Below are 17,364 nucleotides of genomic sequence, written 5' to 3' on the forward strand. Positions count from 1 at the left end.
ATGCTCTAGTGGTCTCGTGAAACTTCAGCCTGGTTTATCTGTTCCCACCAATTGTTCTTCTGCCCCAGGTGGTTGCCCGAATCAAACTGGACAGAATACCAACAGCTTGGGTATTGGTTTCCCATAGGTTATGAATGTCATCGTGGACTCTCACTGCCAATAGTGTTATGTGGTAATGGTGGCAGTCATTTTCTTTGCACCTTTGTACCTCTTGTATCTCTCTTCACTTTTCCTTACCCTCAGCTGAACTACTGGAGGGTAGGGGAAGTGGGAGGGATATTTTATAGCTTTGTTTTGGTTGTCTATACCTCCTTCTGGTGGCCAGGAATACTATTTCCCATAGATTATGGATATTATTGTGCACTCTCACTGTCAAGAAGGAAATTAAATTATCAGGTAAGAATAATTTTAGTTTTATTTCAAGATGGTGAGAGTCTATGAGCCCCACCTTTTATTTTGTTTAGATAATGGCAGTACTTGTTTTGCCCCACTTTATTTTTCCTGCTTTTATTTTTACTCATCTACTTGGCTATATGTATGACTAAGGATCATGGGAAGTGATCTAATGTGTTGGGTATCTTTTGCCTCCTCCTAGTGGTCAGGAGGGGAATCACCACATGTAATGGCTCGTTGACTCTTACCATCAGGACAGAAATTAATTTTTAAGGTAAGCTGCAGCATGCATTTTTGTTTTGAAGACTATAGTCCCTGCACTACTGTGTGTTTAATTCCCACAAAGGGGTTAAACACACAGTAGAATTACCGCTCAGGACCTGCAGAGCACTGCTTGTCCCAAACGGAAACCGCCGCTAATCCAATCAGCAGCACTAGTTCAACATTTCTTGGGACTTGCTTTACTTCTACTGTGTGTTTATCACCTTTGCAGGGGTTAAACACACAGTAGTACACGGTTAATAATCTTAAAATTCCATGGTTAAAGAACCAGAGCATATCATTTTTCAACTGTTAAGGACCTTTAAGGCTATGGGCAGATGATCAAAATATCGACGACATGGAGAGAAATCACACCTTATATTTGCACTATATTTTTTATTGTTATATTTAATGTAGTTGTCTCACATGGAAAATCCTGTATGGTGATAAAAATGGTTCTCAAGCTAGTATTTGCATTTCTAAAACATTGCAGTACTGACGAGAATTCTTACATAATCTCGTTGGGGCAGAGAGCTTTATATCATTGGGCTCTGCATTATGTATTATTTCCTTTGCCTAAAGAATCTTCACCAGGACAAGAAACTTTCTCTCTTTGTTTCATTATTTTTTTTTTTATTATTATTATTTTTAGCATGTTAGCCCGGGAATTCCCAGAGTTGTGTGAAGAGCTAATACAGCTACGTGTGATCCATCATCTCTTGTTTGTCTTGGGAAACACGCAAAACGCAGAAAGCCAGAGACAAGCCAGCCTCACTTTACAGGTGAGAAAACCTCATTACTGAAACTAAAAGCGGAATTAACACACTGCAGTCAGTAATTTTACCTGTGCAAAAGACATTCCAGCTTGCATTTAGGGAGTTGTCGTTAAAGGGATACTAAACCCAAATTTTTTTCTTTCATGATTCAGATAGAGCGTGTCATTTTAAACAACTTTCTAATTTACTCCTATTATAAAATTTTCTTCATTTTCTTGATATCTTTGTTTGAAAAAGCAGCAATGTAAGCTTACGAGCCTGCCCATTTTTGCTTCAGCACCCTGGATAGGGCTTGCTGATTGGTGGGTACATTAAGCCACCAATCAGAAAGCTGTACCCAGGTGCTAAACCAAAGATGGGCCGGTTCATAAGCTTAGATTCCTGCTTTTTCCAATAAAGATTCCAAGAGAACAAAGAAAAATTGATAACAGGAGTGAATTAGAAAGTTGCTCAAAGGGACACTGAACCCAAATGTTTTCTTTTGTGATTAAGATAGAGCATGAAATTTTAAGTAACTTTCTAATTTACTCCTATTATCAATTTTTTTTTAATTCTCTTGGTATCTTTATTTGAAATGCAAGAATGTAAGTTTAGAAGCCGGACCATTTTTGGTGAACAACCTGGGTTGTCCTTGCTGATTGGTGGATAAATTCATTCACCAATAAAAAAGTGATATCCGGAGTTCTGAACCAAAAGAAAAGCTTAGATTCCATCTTTTTCAAATAAAGATTGCAAGAGAATGAAGAAAAATTGATAATAGGAGTAAGTTAGAAAGTTGCTTAAAATCATATGCTCTATCTGAATCATGAAAGAAAAAAAATTGGGTTCAGTATCCCTTTAAAATGAATCAATCACCCTTAAAGTTTTACTTTCACGTTGAATGCATATTTTTGCTTAGGTAAAAGTCTTGGAAAAACCACTTGAAAAGCCTGTGAAGGTCAGTTTCCTATGGGTTGTCACATTTCACCAGATGTTTTTGTTACATCATATGCTCAGATTAAACAAATGGATTGGATTGTCTTAGAAAACCAAAAACTACCCAAGCAGAATACAAAGGATTCAAATGGAGTGTAAACTGGCCTAAAGTTTTTGTACGTTGTGTTTTAATGTATTGAAATGGGGATCACAATGTTTCCAATGTTCAGAGGCATCACAATCTGTATGTTTCACACTATTTAACAGTTGACTTCTAAGGGTAAAAAAATGTTAGATACTAAACAATGCAGAGCCTGGTAAATCTAGTTTTATATGAACACGACATGAACATTTTATACGAACACGACTTACCACATTAGAAACCCAAATCCATAGAGTTTAATGTTCATATAGATGTATAAATCTATCTGAAAATATACATATTTTGACATGTTTGGTTCACATTTAGGCAGGTTTGCTTCATAGCTTGTTTCAATGTTAAAATTTGTTATATGAAACTGCATGAGTCAAATCCGTTCTCAAAGATGACCCTTGGATTCACATGATGACCTATAATTTCCATACACATCCATTCCTTGGAGCAGATGACAGTTATGGGCTAGAGTGCGAGTGGTGCGCTAAGGGTATTTTGCGGCCCTTTGCACATTGGAAATAGCACACGTATTACAAGTTGAAATTAAACATGGTCGCTTGAGCACTATCAAATTTAACGCTTGGGTTAGTGAAACTTTAGAGCTTTAGGAAACTGTTACACGAGACAAAAAAGTTGCACAAAACACATAAAAAATAGCTTTAAAAATACAGTTACACTCAAAACACTCATAAAAATGATTTAAAAAAAATTGCATTAAAAAGTTATAGGGGCGCAAAGATATGAGGTGTTAAAAAAAAAGGGCTGCAAAGGGCTTTAACATAGATATACATACCAATACATGTTTAAATAGGTGTATGTATGCATATATAAATATGTATGTATCTGTGTACATATGTATTTAAATATTTTTGTTTTACTGTATATTTACTGTACATATTTTAAGGAACTGTAAACATAAAAAAATGTATCTACAGGTGGCCCTTGTTTTACAACGGTTCAATTTACACCGTTTCAGAATAACAACCTTTTTTTCCAGTCATGTGACTGCTATTGAAAAGCATTAAGAAGCAGTGCATTTATTAAAATAGCCAGTAGGTGGAGCTGTCCGCTTGTGTTGCAGCAAAGTCAAGCAAGCTGAAATTAATCAGTTTAACCAGACCTGAGCTATCGAGCAGATTTCAAAGGAACAAGATCTTCCTGTCTATAAAGCAGTCCAGATTGGAATGCATAGAAAGAACTGTTTGCAGAAAAATGCAAGTGAAGTCTGTGTTGTGTGATTATTTTGTTAGGTTTATAATGCTGTTTAGCAAATGTTTTTGTTCATTTAACTTAGTTTAATTATATATTCTGTGTTGTGTGATTATTTTATTAGGTTTATAATGCTGTTTAGCATTTAAAGTCTTCATTTTAAAGCTTTAAAAATAATGTATTAGGTGTTACTTATGACAATTTTGAGAGGGGCCTGGAAACTATCTCCCTCACTTCCCATTGACTTACATTATAAACTGGGTTTCAATTTACAACGGTTTCGATTTACAACCATTCCTTCTGGAACCTAACCCCGGCATAAACTGAGGGCTACCTGTATTTAAAAATACACCTTTAACATTCCTACATTTTAATATTTAAAACACTTTTTATTCTTTAAATGTATAAATATTCTCTATTTATTTTTTTATTAGTACATGTTATTAACACTGCCCTTCACTGAATCTGCTTCTGCCTGTCCCTACCTCATCCACTAATCTCTATTAATTGGTCGGGCTATACAGTTGTTAGAGATGCGCACCGCTTGAGTCAGCCAGATCCCCTTGCGCATGTGCAGTTGTTTAGCTACTGCTGAAAATGTAATTTCGGCTGAGCAGTGCACAGAAACAAGATCGTTATCCGGAGCTCCCTAAAACATCTTGTAGAGCTGAACAATTTACTTTTACTTGCTCTTCATCAGAATGCCATAATACATCTAAACCCAGCTGTCATGTAAATCGCAGAGCATAACGCTTCACGATTTAGATGACAACTTTGTGTCAAAGTGGAGACTTTTTAGTGCATCCGCAGCTCCTCTGGTTCTCTCTGACAACTAGAACGCTCTGTCATACACTAAAGCAGCAAGAGCTTGAAATCGCGGAAGCAAGGGGGGGGCGGGCCAGAGTATTTGATTGACACAGTGGCATCACTAGGGGGGTGCGGGGGGTGCGGGCCGCACCCGGGTGACACCCTCCAGGGGGTGACACCAAAAAAAAAAAAAAATTTTTTTAATTTTTTTTATTTTTCATTTTATTGAAATTCAAAGAAATACAATGTTGAGATGCATAGTATTTTTTTATTAGAGGGGCTGGCATTTGTGAACAATGGTGGGACTGTTGTAGACACACAATTTTTTTGCCCCTTGAGCCAGTGCTGCAATTTCAACAAATAGTTTTCCCGGCTGCTTTTGCTTGTTTGTACTTTGCTTCTCCCCTGCCCAATTTCTCTATGAATGTTGTGGGCATGCCGTGGGGCTTGCAAAGTTGCGCTGCTAGCCAAAACCGGCCTGCCTATCTGTGCTCACTGCTCAGTGACATGTGGAGCAGTGGAGTCACTCACTGCTGTGCTGTCTCTCTAAACGGGAACTGGGAAATCGTGAGGGGGATGCCTGGCACCTGACCGCATGACTGTCTGACACTGTCCCTAAAGTGAAGGAGCCACGTATGATGCCCACCAGACCTTTACGGTTACGGTACACTAAGTGCACACTGAACAGGTAGGAGGGCGGGCGGGGGTCTGGGGGTGGGCAGAGTGCAGAGGTGCTTGGCCATAAGCGGTAGGCACGCGGCCCGGGGCTGTGCACTGACAGACTTGGAACAGAGTCAGAGAGCAGAATTTTCATAGTTTGCACCTAAAACTTTTCTTTAGTGATTTATTTTTAGAGTGCTCTGTTTATCTTTCATTTGATGCTCTGCTGAGCCAGGGAGCAGCTCTAGGCATGAGCTTTATAATTAATGCAGTGCAGTTTATATATTTTGTATGTGTGTGTCTGAGTTTTTGTGTGTCTCAGTGTTTTTCTGTGTGTGTTTTTGTGTGTGTGTCTGAGTGCGTTTCCGAGTGTTTGTGTGTGCATCTGAGTATGTTTTTAAGTGTGTCTGAGTGTTTGTATGTGTGTGTGCCTGTGTTTTTGTGTGTGTCTGCTTTCTGGGGGGGGGGGGGTGACACCATAACTTACCGCACCGGGTGACACCAACCCTAGTGACGCCACTGGATTGACAGGTTCGATTTTAAGCTTATACTTTAAAAATTAAGCATTTAATTTCTTAAAAAAAAATCAATATGTATTTTACATAAAAAAACAACTTAGATGGCATCTAATAAATTAATGTTTACTGACACTTTAACATTCCAATGTTTTTCACTTACAGGAAAATGTCCTTTTTATTGTAAATACATATTTCTATATATATCTGTATATACCTATAACTTTATATATATATATATATATATATATATATATATATATATATATATATAAATATGTATTTTACATGAACATTATTAGATATATAGAGAAATATATATATTTAATAATAAAAATTACATTATTTTCTATGTGAAATACGCTTTTTTTGTGCATCGCGATTTAGATTTATCGCAGTCGGGTTAGCGCACATGAAAACAGTAATCTTAAGGCGCATTGTTGAAATTTTAAATATAAAATTAGTTTTTACAAAAGTAAAAAATGTAAATATATTCTATGTATTTTTTAGAATATTTTACAATATATTTAATAATTTTTAATAATTCTCTTATAATAGAAGTAAATTGAAACGTTGCCTAAAATTGCATGCGCTATCTGAATCTTGAAAATTGTGTGTTGACTTTATCTTCCTTTTAAAGTGCTGTTTAATTCAAGGGTAAGTGTGACTCTAATAAATGCCCTATGTCTCCTGATTGTGGAAGGTTGCAAGTGACCTCATTTGAAAGAGGAGTATCTGTCCTTTCAAATGAGGGGGTCACCTTTTACCCCCTCAGGGTAAGGAGCATTTTAAGTATGTTAAGTGATTTTGCAGGCAATTTCCTGCATTTTACAAGGACAAGAGACCTACTTTGAAAGAGGGGAGTCTGCTCTTTTAAATGCCCCAGTAAGATTTAGGAGATTGCCTTTAACATAGCAATAACCTGCACTTACAAGAGGGGTGCCGGTTTGTGTTAGAGGAACATGTGACCATTTCAATTGAAAAAGGGGAGTCTGCAAATTCAAATGGGTCACTTGTTCCTCTAGCACCTCAGGGTAAACAGCACATTTACTTGCAGCTGCAGGTAATTACAAGCCCTCGTGGTAATTGTGACCTACCACAAATACACACCTGTGTTTGTTTTTTTTGTTTCCAGTAAGGATTGAGGTGAATTCTGAAGTGCTGATCTTCATGTTGTTTGACGGGGTTCTTTAACCAATTCGAGACCCATTTTCTTTTCGGAGAACCTACATACTTGGCAGGAGTTCAGCCAGGCAGTGATTTTCTTCTTCCAGTGCAGAATTGCCAACAAACCCGTCAATCACCTGGTCTACAGTGTGCTGCTCTTTGCTATAACCTTACAGATCCTTGGCTCTGTACTTGCACTGATCGCTTGGATGGACCTGTCTACTGTACACAGACTTCTGCTGCTAAAATGAGCACAGTAGACTAAGGTGCTGACAGGTAAGTACCATGCACCTTCATAGTCCGCAGGCTATATTAGTATGACCATGTATACATGTTTCACATAGCCAAGGAATATAGTCTCATACATCATTTAACACTTTATACTGTTTTAGGCACTTTTAAAAAAAATATATAGGTACTGTCTTTTAGCTATATTGGAAGTATTTTTATTTTTGGAGCTAATGCTGCACTGGAGATCTCAGGGTTAAGTTCCTGAAGGACATTAAGACCCCAATGATTGAAAGTGCTACAAGGCTGCAAAATATTCCAAAGCATCTGTCACTAAGTTGAGCAAGCCTGTTGAAATATTCTAAGCTCCTGAAATAGCGGCGTCTCCGAGAGACGTTTACTATACATGCCATTGGTCGGTGATGCTGGCTATAGATAACAAACAAAAGAATGTGGGTGGCGCTTTCCAGCTGTCTGCAAAAAATACAGATCTATTAAATTAAGAAAGGTGGCCTTAATTGATAGGCATCTACTTATCAAGCCGTCAACCGCAAGTACGCTGGAATTTCAAAGCATAATTGTGGCGAGCCTGATTCACCTTAGTTATCAAACACTACAGACCGGCAAAAGTACAAATCTGTGACGTAACATACGATCCGCCGGTCTCAGTCCGACACAGATTGATGCTTATGTCACTACAGATGTTCCGAATGCAAATTCGGCACTATCTGACTACTTTTGCTAGTTAACAAATTTCTACCAGGTACGCTCGGCACCATTCCGGCCCAGCGTACCTGGTTTTCAATCCGCTGCCCTGGAGGCGGTGGATGCCATAGGAATCAATGGGAGTCTGAAAGCAGCGAAAGCTCATGTTCGCTGCTGTCCGATATCCCATTGATTCCTATGGGAGAATAAAAGTTACGTTTACACCTAACACCCTAACATGTACCCCGAGTCTAAACACCCCTAATCTGCCACCCTCTACACCGCCGCCACCTACATTATACTTATTAACCCCTAATCTGCCGCCCGACACCGCTGCCACCTAAATAAGTTATTAACCCCTAATCTGCTGCTCCCGACATCGCCGCCACCTACATAAAGTTATTAACCCCCTATCCCGCCGCTCCTGGAGCCCACCGCAACTAAATAAATGTATTAACCCCTAAACTGCCAGCCCCCCACATCGCCATAAACTAAATTAACCTTTTAATCCCTAAACCTAACAACCCGCTAACTGTACATTAAATATCAACTCATCCATATCTTATAATAAATTTAAACTTACCTTTTGATTTAAATTAAACTATATTAAACTATTAATTAATCTACCCTAACAGTTATACTAAATTACATTAAACTATATTAAACTAATAATTAACCTATTCTAACTATTATAATAAAATTACATTAAACTATATTAAATTAATAATTAATCTAACCTAACTTTTATACTAAAATTACATTAAACTATATTAAATTAATAATTAATCTAACCTAATTTTTATACTAAAATTACATTAAACTATATTAAATTAATAATTAATCTAACCTAACTTTTATACTAAAATTACATTAAACTACAAATTAAATTAAATATATTATATATTTAAACACCTAACCCTACTCAAATAATTTAAAGGGACACTAAACCTATTTTTTTTTCTTTCATGATTCAGATAGAGCATGAAATTTTATTTAATTATAGTGTAGTGTTAGGTGTTAGTGTAACTCAGGTTAGGTTTTATTTTACAGGTAAATTTGTATTTCTCTTGTTAAGTGTGTTCAGTCCACGGGTCATCCATTACTTATGGGATATATTCTCCTTCCCAACACAAAGTTGCAAGAGGATCACCCAAGCAGAGCTGCTATATAGCTCCTCCCCTCACATGTCATATCCAGTCATTCTCTTGCAACTCTCAACAAAGAAGGATACATCCCAGGCATGGAGAACTGGGAGGCGGACTTTCTAAGTCGCCAGACTTTTCATCCGGGGGAGTGGGAACTTCACCCGGAGGTCTTTGCTCAACTGATTCTTCGTTGGGGCGAACCGGAACTGGATCTCATGGCATCTCGCCAGAACGCCAAGCTTCCTTGTTACGGATCCAGGTCCAGGGACCCGGGAGCGGTGCTGATAGATGCACTAGCAGCCCCTTGGGTTTTCAACATGGCTTATGTGTTTCCACTGTTTCCGTTGCTGCCTCGACTGATTGCCAGGATCAAACAGGAGAGAGCATCGGTGATTCTGATAGCGCCAGCGTGGCCACGCAGGACCTGGTATGCAGACCTAGTGGACATGTCGTCCTGTCCACCATGGTCTCTGCCTCTGAGGCAGGACCTTCTAATTCAGGGTCCTTTCAACCATCCAAGCCTAATTTCTCTGAGGCTGACTGCATGGAGATTGAACGCTTGATTCTATCAAAGCGTGGTTTCTCGGAGTCGGTTATTGATACATTAATACAGGCTCGGAAACCTGTTACCAGAAAAATTTACCATAAGATATGGCGTAAATATTTATATTGGTGTGAATCCAAGAGTTACTCATGGAGTAAGGTTAGGATTCCTAGGATATTGTCTTTTCTACAAGAGGGTTTAGAAAAGGGTTTATCTGCTAGTTCGTTAAAGGGACAGATTTCTGCTCTGTCTATTCTTTTACACAAACGTCTGGCTGAAGTTCCAGATGTTCAGGCTTTTTGTCAGGCTTTATCTAGGATTAAGCCTGTGTTTAAGACTGTTGCTCCGCCGTGGAGCTTAAACTTAGTTCTTAAAGTTCTCCAAGGTGTTCCGTTTGAACCCCTTCATTCCATTGATATTAAGCTGTTATCTTGGAAAGTTCTGTTTTTGATGGCTATTTCCTCGGCTCGAAGAGTCTCTGAGTTATCTGCCTTACATTGTGATTCTCCTTATCTGATTTTTCATTCAGACAAGGTAGTTCTGCGTACTAAACCTGGGTTTTTACCTAAGGTAGTTTCTAACAGGAATATCAATCAAGAGATTGTTGTTCCATCATTATGTCCTAATCCTTCTTCAAAGAAGGAACGTCTTTTGCATAATCTGGACGTAGTCCATGCCCTGAAGTTCTACTTACAGGCAACTAAAGATTTTCGGCAAACATCTTCACTGTTTGTCGTTTATTCTGGACAGAGGAGAGGTCAAAAGGCTTCGGCCACCTCTCTCTCTTTTTGGCTTCGTAGCATAATACGTTTAGCCTATGAGACTGCTGGACAGCAGCCCCCTGAAAGAATTACAGCTCATTCCACTAGAGCTGTGGCTTCCACCTGGGCCTTTAAGAATGAGGCCTCTGTTGAACAGATTTGCAAGGCTGCAACTTGGTCTTCACTTCATACCTTTTCAAAATTTTACAAATTTGACACTTTTGCTTCTTCGGAGGCTGCTTTTGGGAGAAAGGTTCTACAGGCAGTGGTTCCTTCTGTTTAATGTTCCTGCCTTGTCCCTCCCTTCATCCGTGTACTTTAGCTTTGGTATTGGTATCCCATAAGTAATGGATGACCCGTGGACTGAACACACTTAACAAGAGAAAACATAATTTATGCTTACCTGCTAAATTTATTTCTCTTGTAGTGTGTTCAGTCCACGGCCTGCCCTGTCTTTTTTGAGGCAGTTCTAAATTTTAATTATAACTCCAGTCACCACTGCACCCTATAGTTTCTCCTTTTTTGTCTTGTTTCGGTCGAATGACTCTATATGACATGTGAGGGGAGGAGCTATATAGCAGCTCTGCTTGGGTGATCCTCTTGCAACTTCCTGTTGGGAAGGAGAATATATCCCATAAGTAATGGATGACCCGTGGACTGAATACACTACAAGAGAAATAAATTTATCAGGTAAGCATAAATTATGTTTTATTTTAACTAGGTAGATAGTTAATAACTATTTAGTACCTATTCTACCTAGTTAAAATAAATACAAACTTGCCTGTAAAATAAAAATAAACCCTAAGCTAGATACAGTGTAACTATTAGTTATATTGTAGCTAGCTTAGGGTTTATTTTATAGGAAAGTATTTAGTTTTAAATAGGAATTATTTAGTTATTAATAGTAGGTTTTACTTAGATTTATTTTAATTATATTTAAGTTAGGGGTGTTAGGGTTAGACTTAGGTTTAGGGGTTAATACATTTAATATAGTGGTGGCGACGTTGGGGACAGCAGATTAGGGGTTAATAAGTATAATGTCGGTGGCGGCGGTGTAGGGGGCAGCAGATTAGGGGTTAATAACATAATGTCGTGGCGGTGGGCTCAGAGAGCAGCAGGATAGAGGTTAATACGTTTATTAGAGTGGCGGTGGGCTCCAGGAGCGGCAGGATAGGGGTTAATACATTTATTAGAGTGGCGGTGGGCTCCAGGAGTGGCGGTTTAGGGGTTAATAACTTTATTTAGTTGCGGCGGGGTCTGTGAGCAGCGAGATAGAGGTAAAAGAATGTAGTATAGTATGGGTGTTTGGTGACAGTATACCAATAAAGCTGGGAAAAAGGCGAAGAGCAGCGATATCGATGACTGTCAGTTATCAACAGTCCACTGCTCATCACGCCGCACTTGGTGCGCGGCTTTTTGACAGCTTTTTTGGTAACTTTGGAGAACGTATTCAGGTCTGCGGCAGCGAAGTTAGGCGATCTTAGGCGAGCGTATTGGTGCCGTCGAATGCAAGTAAGTCGACGGCTTGATAGATGCCATAGGCTACAGGTGATATATTGAATAACTTCAAGAATAAAAACGTATTAACAAAATCATTGATCACTATTACAATAGCAGCAATAAATAATTGAGGAATAGAAATATACAATGTAGCAACTTCAAGTATTTAATCACTCATAAATAACAGAATAAAAAAAGCAATAAAAACAATCCTAAATATAAATTCCTATCGACACCGGTGTCTATCTTTAAAAGAACAGCTCTAAAAAGCGTTATTCGCTTATGGTATTAAACCTATAATAAGTACCACATATTATGCCCCTAATAAGTAAATCTCATAGATATTACAATGAATTTGTTACAATGTTCCACAAACCCACATTCAGCGTAGGTGCATAAAATGGATCAATAGCAACTAATGCAATGTTGAGATAAAAGTATCCTCTCTGTGTTGAGATGGGAACGGATCTGTAACTTGTGAAAATTGGCAAGTCTCAATTAGGAAATGTTACTGAGTATCAATGCTCAAGCTGCACTTAGGTTTTTAACAGGAGCAGTCTCAGTTTTCATATATCAGTACTTATTTTGGTATCTGTTATATCAGTGGATCCTAATGAACTCAGTTTATTTAATGTCACTTTAGCACATACTTTATAGTGCTCTCTCAGGCGATTTCTTCGTTATTGCAAATTTGTATATTGTACACTCCCTATTGTAGTAACAGTAATAGGGTTTATTTACCTACTATATCTTATAATAGGGAGGGGTGCTTCGCACAGTTAAATTGTATAAGAGCAAATTGAGGGAATACAAGGAAGATTCCCTCTAAAGGATGCAAATACAGCACCCACTGTCCTAACTACTTGGCGGTTTGAAGAAACAACTATGTTAAAACATAACTTTTAATATGTTTATATAAAAAAGGGGGAGGGAATGTTTAATTTAAAACCAATGGAAGGGGTAGTTACAGTTTCGAGACCTTAATATATAATGTGTTAAAAATAGGCCTCTGAGGTATGGTAGCCTAAATAAATATTAAGGTTAGGTATATAGCATCAGTTTGTGATAAGAACAGATATCAAATTATATATTGGTGTATACTAACCAATTAATTAGTTGAGATTGTGATGGAAGTTAGCTTATGGGAAGCTAAAAATAGTCTTGATATAATATTCAGGGCTTTATGAATAGCCCCCTGACTATAAATAACACGTAGCTTTCAGTGTCATATACCTAACATCATCTTGAGGCTCTTAACTACTTTGTATTAAATTTTGCTCAAATACTTAAATTGTATTCAATAATATAATAGTAATTTGGCATCGAGATGAATTATATATATTATTCATAAGCTACTGTTGATCTATTGTATTAATATATGCTAACATGTGAGATCGATCTCCGCCTTTAAAATAATAGCCCAAGCTGTTTGGCATCTGATATGCAAAGTCTTATCCATAAAACACAGGTATAAAGTATAGATTACTTATAGTGAACCATTGCGCTGAGGTACTTGTACCAACATAGTGTCAAATAATATTCTGTCGATGGAATCCTAGCAATGTAATGTTGTGCTTCAACACATGTATCTAAATACTAATCCAAATACATACGTATGGTTCCAGGTAAATATAGTAAAAAAGGTTGCACTTGTGTATCTGTAATTGTTTAGTATAATACTCAGGGCTTTATGAATAGCCCCCTGACTATAAATTATTATGCTTTGACACATAGCTTTCAGTATCGTTCTCCTAACATCATCTTGAGGCTCTTAACTACTTCGTGTTAAATTGTGCTCAAGTACTTTAATTGAATTCAAAAATATACTAGTAGTTTAGTATCAAGATTAATTATATATGTTATTTATTTGCTGCTATTGATCTATTGTTGTAACATATGTTAAAATGTGAGATAAATCCCCGCCCTCAAAATAGTATCTCAAGTTGTTTGGTATCTGATGTGTAAGATCTATCCATAAATCACAGGTATTGAGTGTAGGTTACTTTATAGTGAACCACTTCGCTAAGGTAGCTATATACAATAAAAATTTCTTATATTATTAAGTAGCCATCTTAAGGGAGATTGCGGCAACAGCCATATATAATAACATTATGATTTCGCAGTATCATTATATACTGAAAAAAATGTAAGGTAATTCCACCGTGTCTAGCTCCAAGCCGTTATTTACATCAGGCTGGGTAATTGTGTTCCATAAAATGCAGATTCTCAAAGGTATTATAAGCCCCGTACTGCATATATTGTTAACAGCATATTTTATATATATTGCGTTGCAATTACTTCTCAAAATAGGTATATAAATATCTGGGAATATGCAATCTTTTTATTTCAGTGCGTTTAATCTATACGGATTCAGCACTGCAGATTAGGCAGAGGGTACTGTTTAATTATTAAAGCATAATAAAAAATATTTATACTCGGTAACTACTATAGGTATTCAGAGCGTTCTACAGCCCCATCTAGCCCTGCTTATCAGTTCCCAGTACTAATGGCTCTCAGGTAAGCTTAATTAGAATTGTAGGGTTAGATGTGACGTTGTTATAATCGTTCAGGGGGAGTTAACAGGGTGTACTAGGGGGAGTAGGCTGCACTTTGAGTCGGACACATCAACACCAGATCGATATGTTCGAATCAGCAAAGTGCAAGTTGTGAGGAGTGTTATCAGCTGGCGAGACTACATCGCTCGATGTAGTTAGAGTAGGTGTAGTAAAACTTAGATCCTGCAGGCAATATTTGGAGTGTTTGTCTACACTGAAACTATTTTTAGTTAACCTTTAGCATTGTTAACGCTCGAGCAGGAGCGGTAATTACTGCTTCACTTGTAATCTGGCCCCTAATTGGAATAAGTATGTCTAGCCCCACCCAGATTACTCGTAGACTCCACAGCTTGGGTATTAGTTCACAGGAGTAATGGATCGGGGACTTTCACCACCTGTATGAGAGAAAATATTGAGTGATTTAAAAACAGCTAATAGGGATGAAGCGGTACCCCTATATAAAGGTGTTCCGCGCTTATGGAAATTCAGTGTACGGGGACAACCGTATGAAGAGCTTTACCTGATGAATTACTTTCTTTCATGGTGGTGAGAGTCCACTATCCCCTGCCCATCTCTACGTACTTATACCAAATTCTTCAATTTCTACACATTTGCCTCTTCTGAGGCTGCTTTTTGTAGGAATGTTTTGCAGGCTAGAGTGCCTGTTTAGTACATCTACCTGCGTGGACTTCACCGCTTGGATATAGGATCCCACATGTGATGGCTCATAGACTCTCACCATCTTAGGAAAGAAAACAGAATTTATGCTTACCTGATAAATTAATTTCTTTCATGAAAGTTATTTTTCCATAACAGTTGATGGCAGTACCAGTTTGCCTGCTTTTCCTTTCCTACTTTTTTATTTTCTCATTTATCTTGACCATACATATGACTAAGGAATCATGGCAAAGTGGGAGCGATTAAAGTTATGTTATGTCCTTTAGGACTGGGCTTTAACATCTTAAGCCATTTGGACATCTTACAGGGTACTTTGCCCAGCGTTCCATGTTGACGTAGTAGCTAGGTCCAACCTTCTCAGTCAGAGGCAGACGGCATCTTCTGTCTTATGGTAATGGAGCGCTGTCAGCATTACCATATGAAGCAGATCAATGAGGCAGACAGGGACACTCTGTTTAAAGCTCAAGGGTTAATTACACTAGAAGTTCGCTTTTATGCGCTCGTCGGGTTAGAGCGCGAGCAAACACAGTTTACTTTCAACTCATAATATGAGCGAAAAAAGCCGAACTTCTAGCGGAATTAACGCTTGAGCGGGAGCTTAATTACCACTGCACTTGTCATCTGGCCCTTTATGTATAAATTGCAAGATGGTGCATAGTGCCAAAAATAATATATTTTATCTTTCATTTTCAAATATAAGTTGTTATTAAAAAACATAAATATAAAATCCATTATTTCTCTTGTTAAGTGTATCCAGTCCACGGATCATCCATTACTTGTGGGATATTCTCCTTCCCAACAGGAAGTTGCAAGAGGATCACCCACAGCAGAGCTGCTATATAGCTCCTCCCCTCACTGCCATACCCAGTCATTCTCTTGCAACTCTCAACTAAGATGGAGGTCGTAAGAGGACTGTGGTGTTTTATACTTAGTTTATTTCTTCAATCAAAAGTTTGTTATTTTTAAATGGTACCGGAGTGTACTGTTTATCTCAGGCAGTATTTAGAAGAAGAATCTGCCTGCGTTTTCTATGATCTTAGCAGAAGTAACTAAGATCCTTTGCTGTTCTCACATATTCTGAGGAGTGAGGTAACTTCAGAGGGGGAATAGTGTGCAGGTTTTCCTGCAATAAGGTATGTGCAGTTAAAATATTTCTCCAACATTGGTGTGTCCGGTCCACGGCGTCATCCATAACTTGTGGGAATATTCTCTTCCCCAACAGGAAATGGCAAAGAGCACAGCAAAAGCTGTCCATATAGTCCCTCCTAGGCTCCGCCCACCCCAGTCATTCTCTTTGCCGCTGAACAAGCAGCATCTCCACGGAGATGGTGAAGAGTATGTGGTGTTTAGTTGTAGTTTTTTATTCTACTATCAAGAGTTTGTTATTTTAAAATATGCTGGTATGTACTATTTACTCTGAAACAGAAAAAGATGAAGAGTTCTGTTTGTGAGAGGAATATGATTTTAGCAGCAGTAACTAAAATCGTTTGCTGTTTCCACATAGGACTGTTGAGATGAGATAACTTCAGTTGGGGGAAACAGTTAGCAGACTTTTCTGCTTAAGGTATGACTAGCCATATTTCTAACAAGACTGTGTAATGCTGGAAGGCTGTTATTTTCCCCATCATGGGGACCGGTAAGCCATTTTCTTAGTCTCAAACAGAATAAAGGGCTTAATATGGGCTATAAAACTGGTAGACACTTTTATGGGCTAGATCGATTGCTTTATTTGGGCATTTTATACAGCTTGATGTTGAAATTCACACTTTATAACTTTGGGGAACGTTTTTTTACGTCAGGCACTGGTTTAGACACCTTCCCAGTCAGGAAGGGCCTTCTATGTAGTAGGCAGAGCCTCATTTTCGCGCCATTACTGCGCCATTACTGCGCAGTTACTTTTGAGAGCAGGACATGCAGCTGCATGTGTGGGGGTCTGGAAGTAGTTGAAAAGGTTCCTAGAAGGCTTCATTTGGTATCGTATACCCCCCTGGGTTTGGTAAAGTCGCAGCAAAGGCTGTAGCTGGGACTGTAGAGGGGTTAAAACTGTAAACGGCTCCGGTTTCGTCATTTTAAGGGTTAAAGGTCTGAAATTTGGGGTGCAATGCTTTGAATGCTTTAAGACACTGTGGTGAAAATTTGGTTAAAATTGAACAATTCCTTCATAGTTTTTCACATATTCAGTAAAAAAGTGTGCCCTGTTTAAAATTTAAAGAGACAGTAACGGTTTTGTTTTAAAACGGTTTTTGTATTTTATTGACAAGTTTAAGCCTGTTTAACATGTCTGGGCCTTCAGATAAACTATGTTCTGTATGTATGGAAGCCCCTTCAAAATTGTGTGATAATTGTGCCATAGCGTCCAAACAAAGTAAGGACAGTACTGCCACAGATAGT

General features: G+C 38.2%; 1 protein-coding gene across 1 annotated transcript in view; it reads left to right on the plus strand.

The window, feature by feature from the left end:
- Window positions 1-17,364, plus strand: part of ARMH1 (armadillo like helical domain containing 1) — a 195,596-nt gene that overhangs the window by 131,238 nt on the left and 46,994 nt on the right. Inside the window, exon 8 of the mRNA XM_053693387.1 lies at window positions 1,307-1,436. Coding sequence (XP_053549362.1) covers window positions 1,307-1,436 — 130 coding nt within the window. The remainder of the gene's footprint in view (window positions 1-1,306; window positions 1,437-17,364) is intronic.

Source organism: Bombina bombina, chromosome 10 (genome assembly GCF_027579735.1).
Source record: "Bombina bombina isolate aBomBom1 chromosome 10, aBomBom1.pri, whole genome shotgun sequence".
In the NCBI taxonomy this organism is placed as follows: Eukaryota; Metazoa; Chordata; class Amphibia; order Anura; family Bombinatoridae; genus Bombina; species Bombina bombina.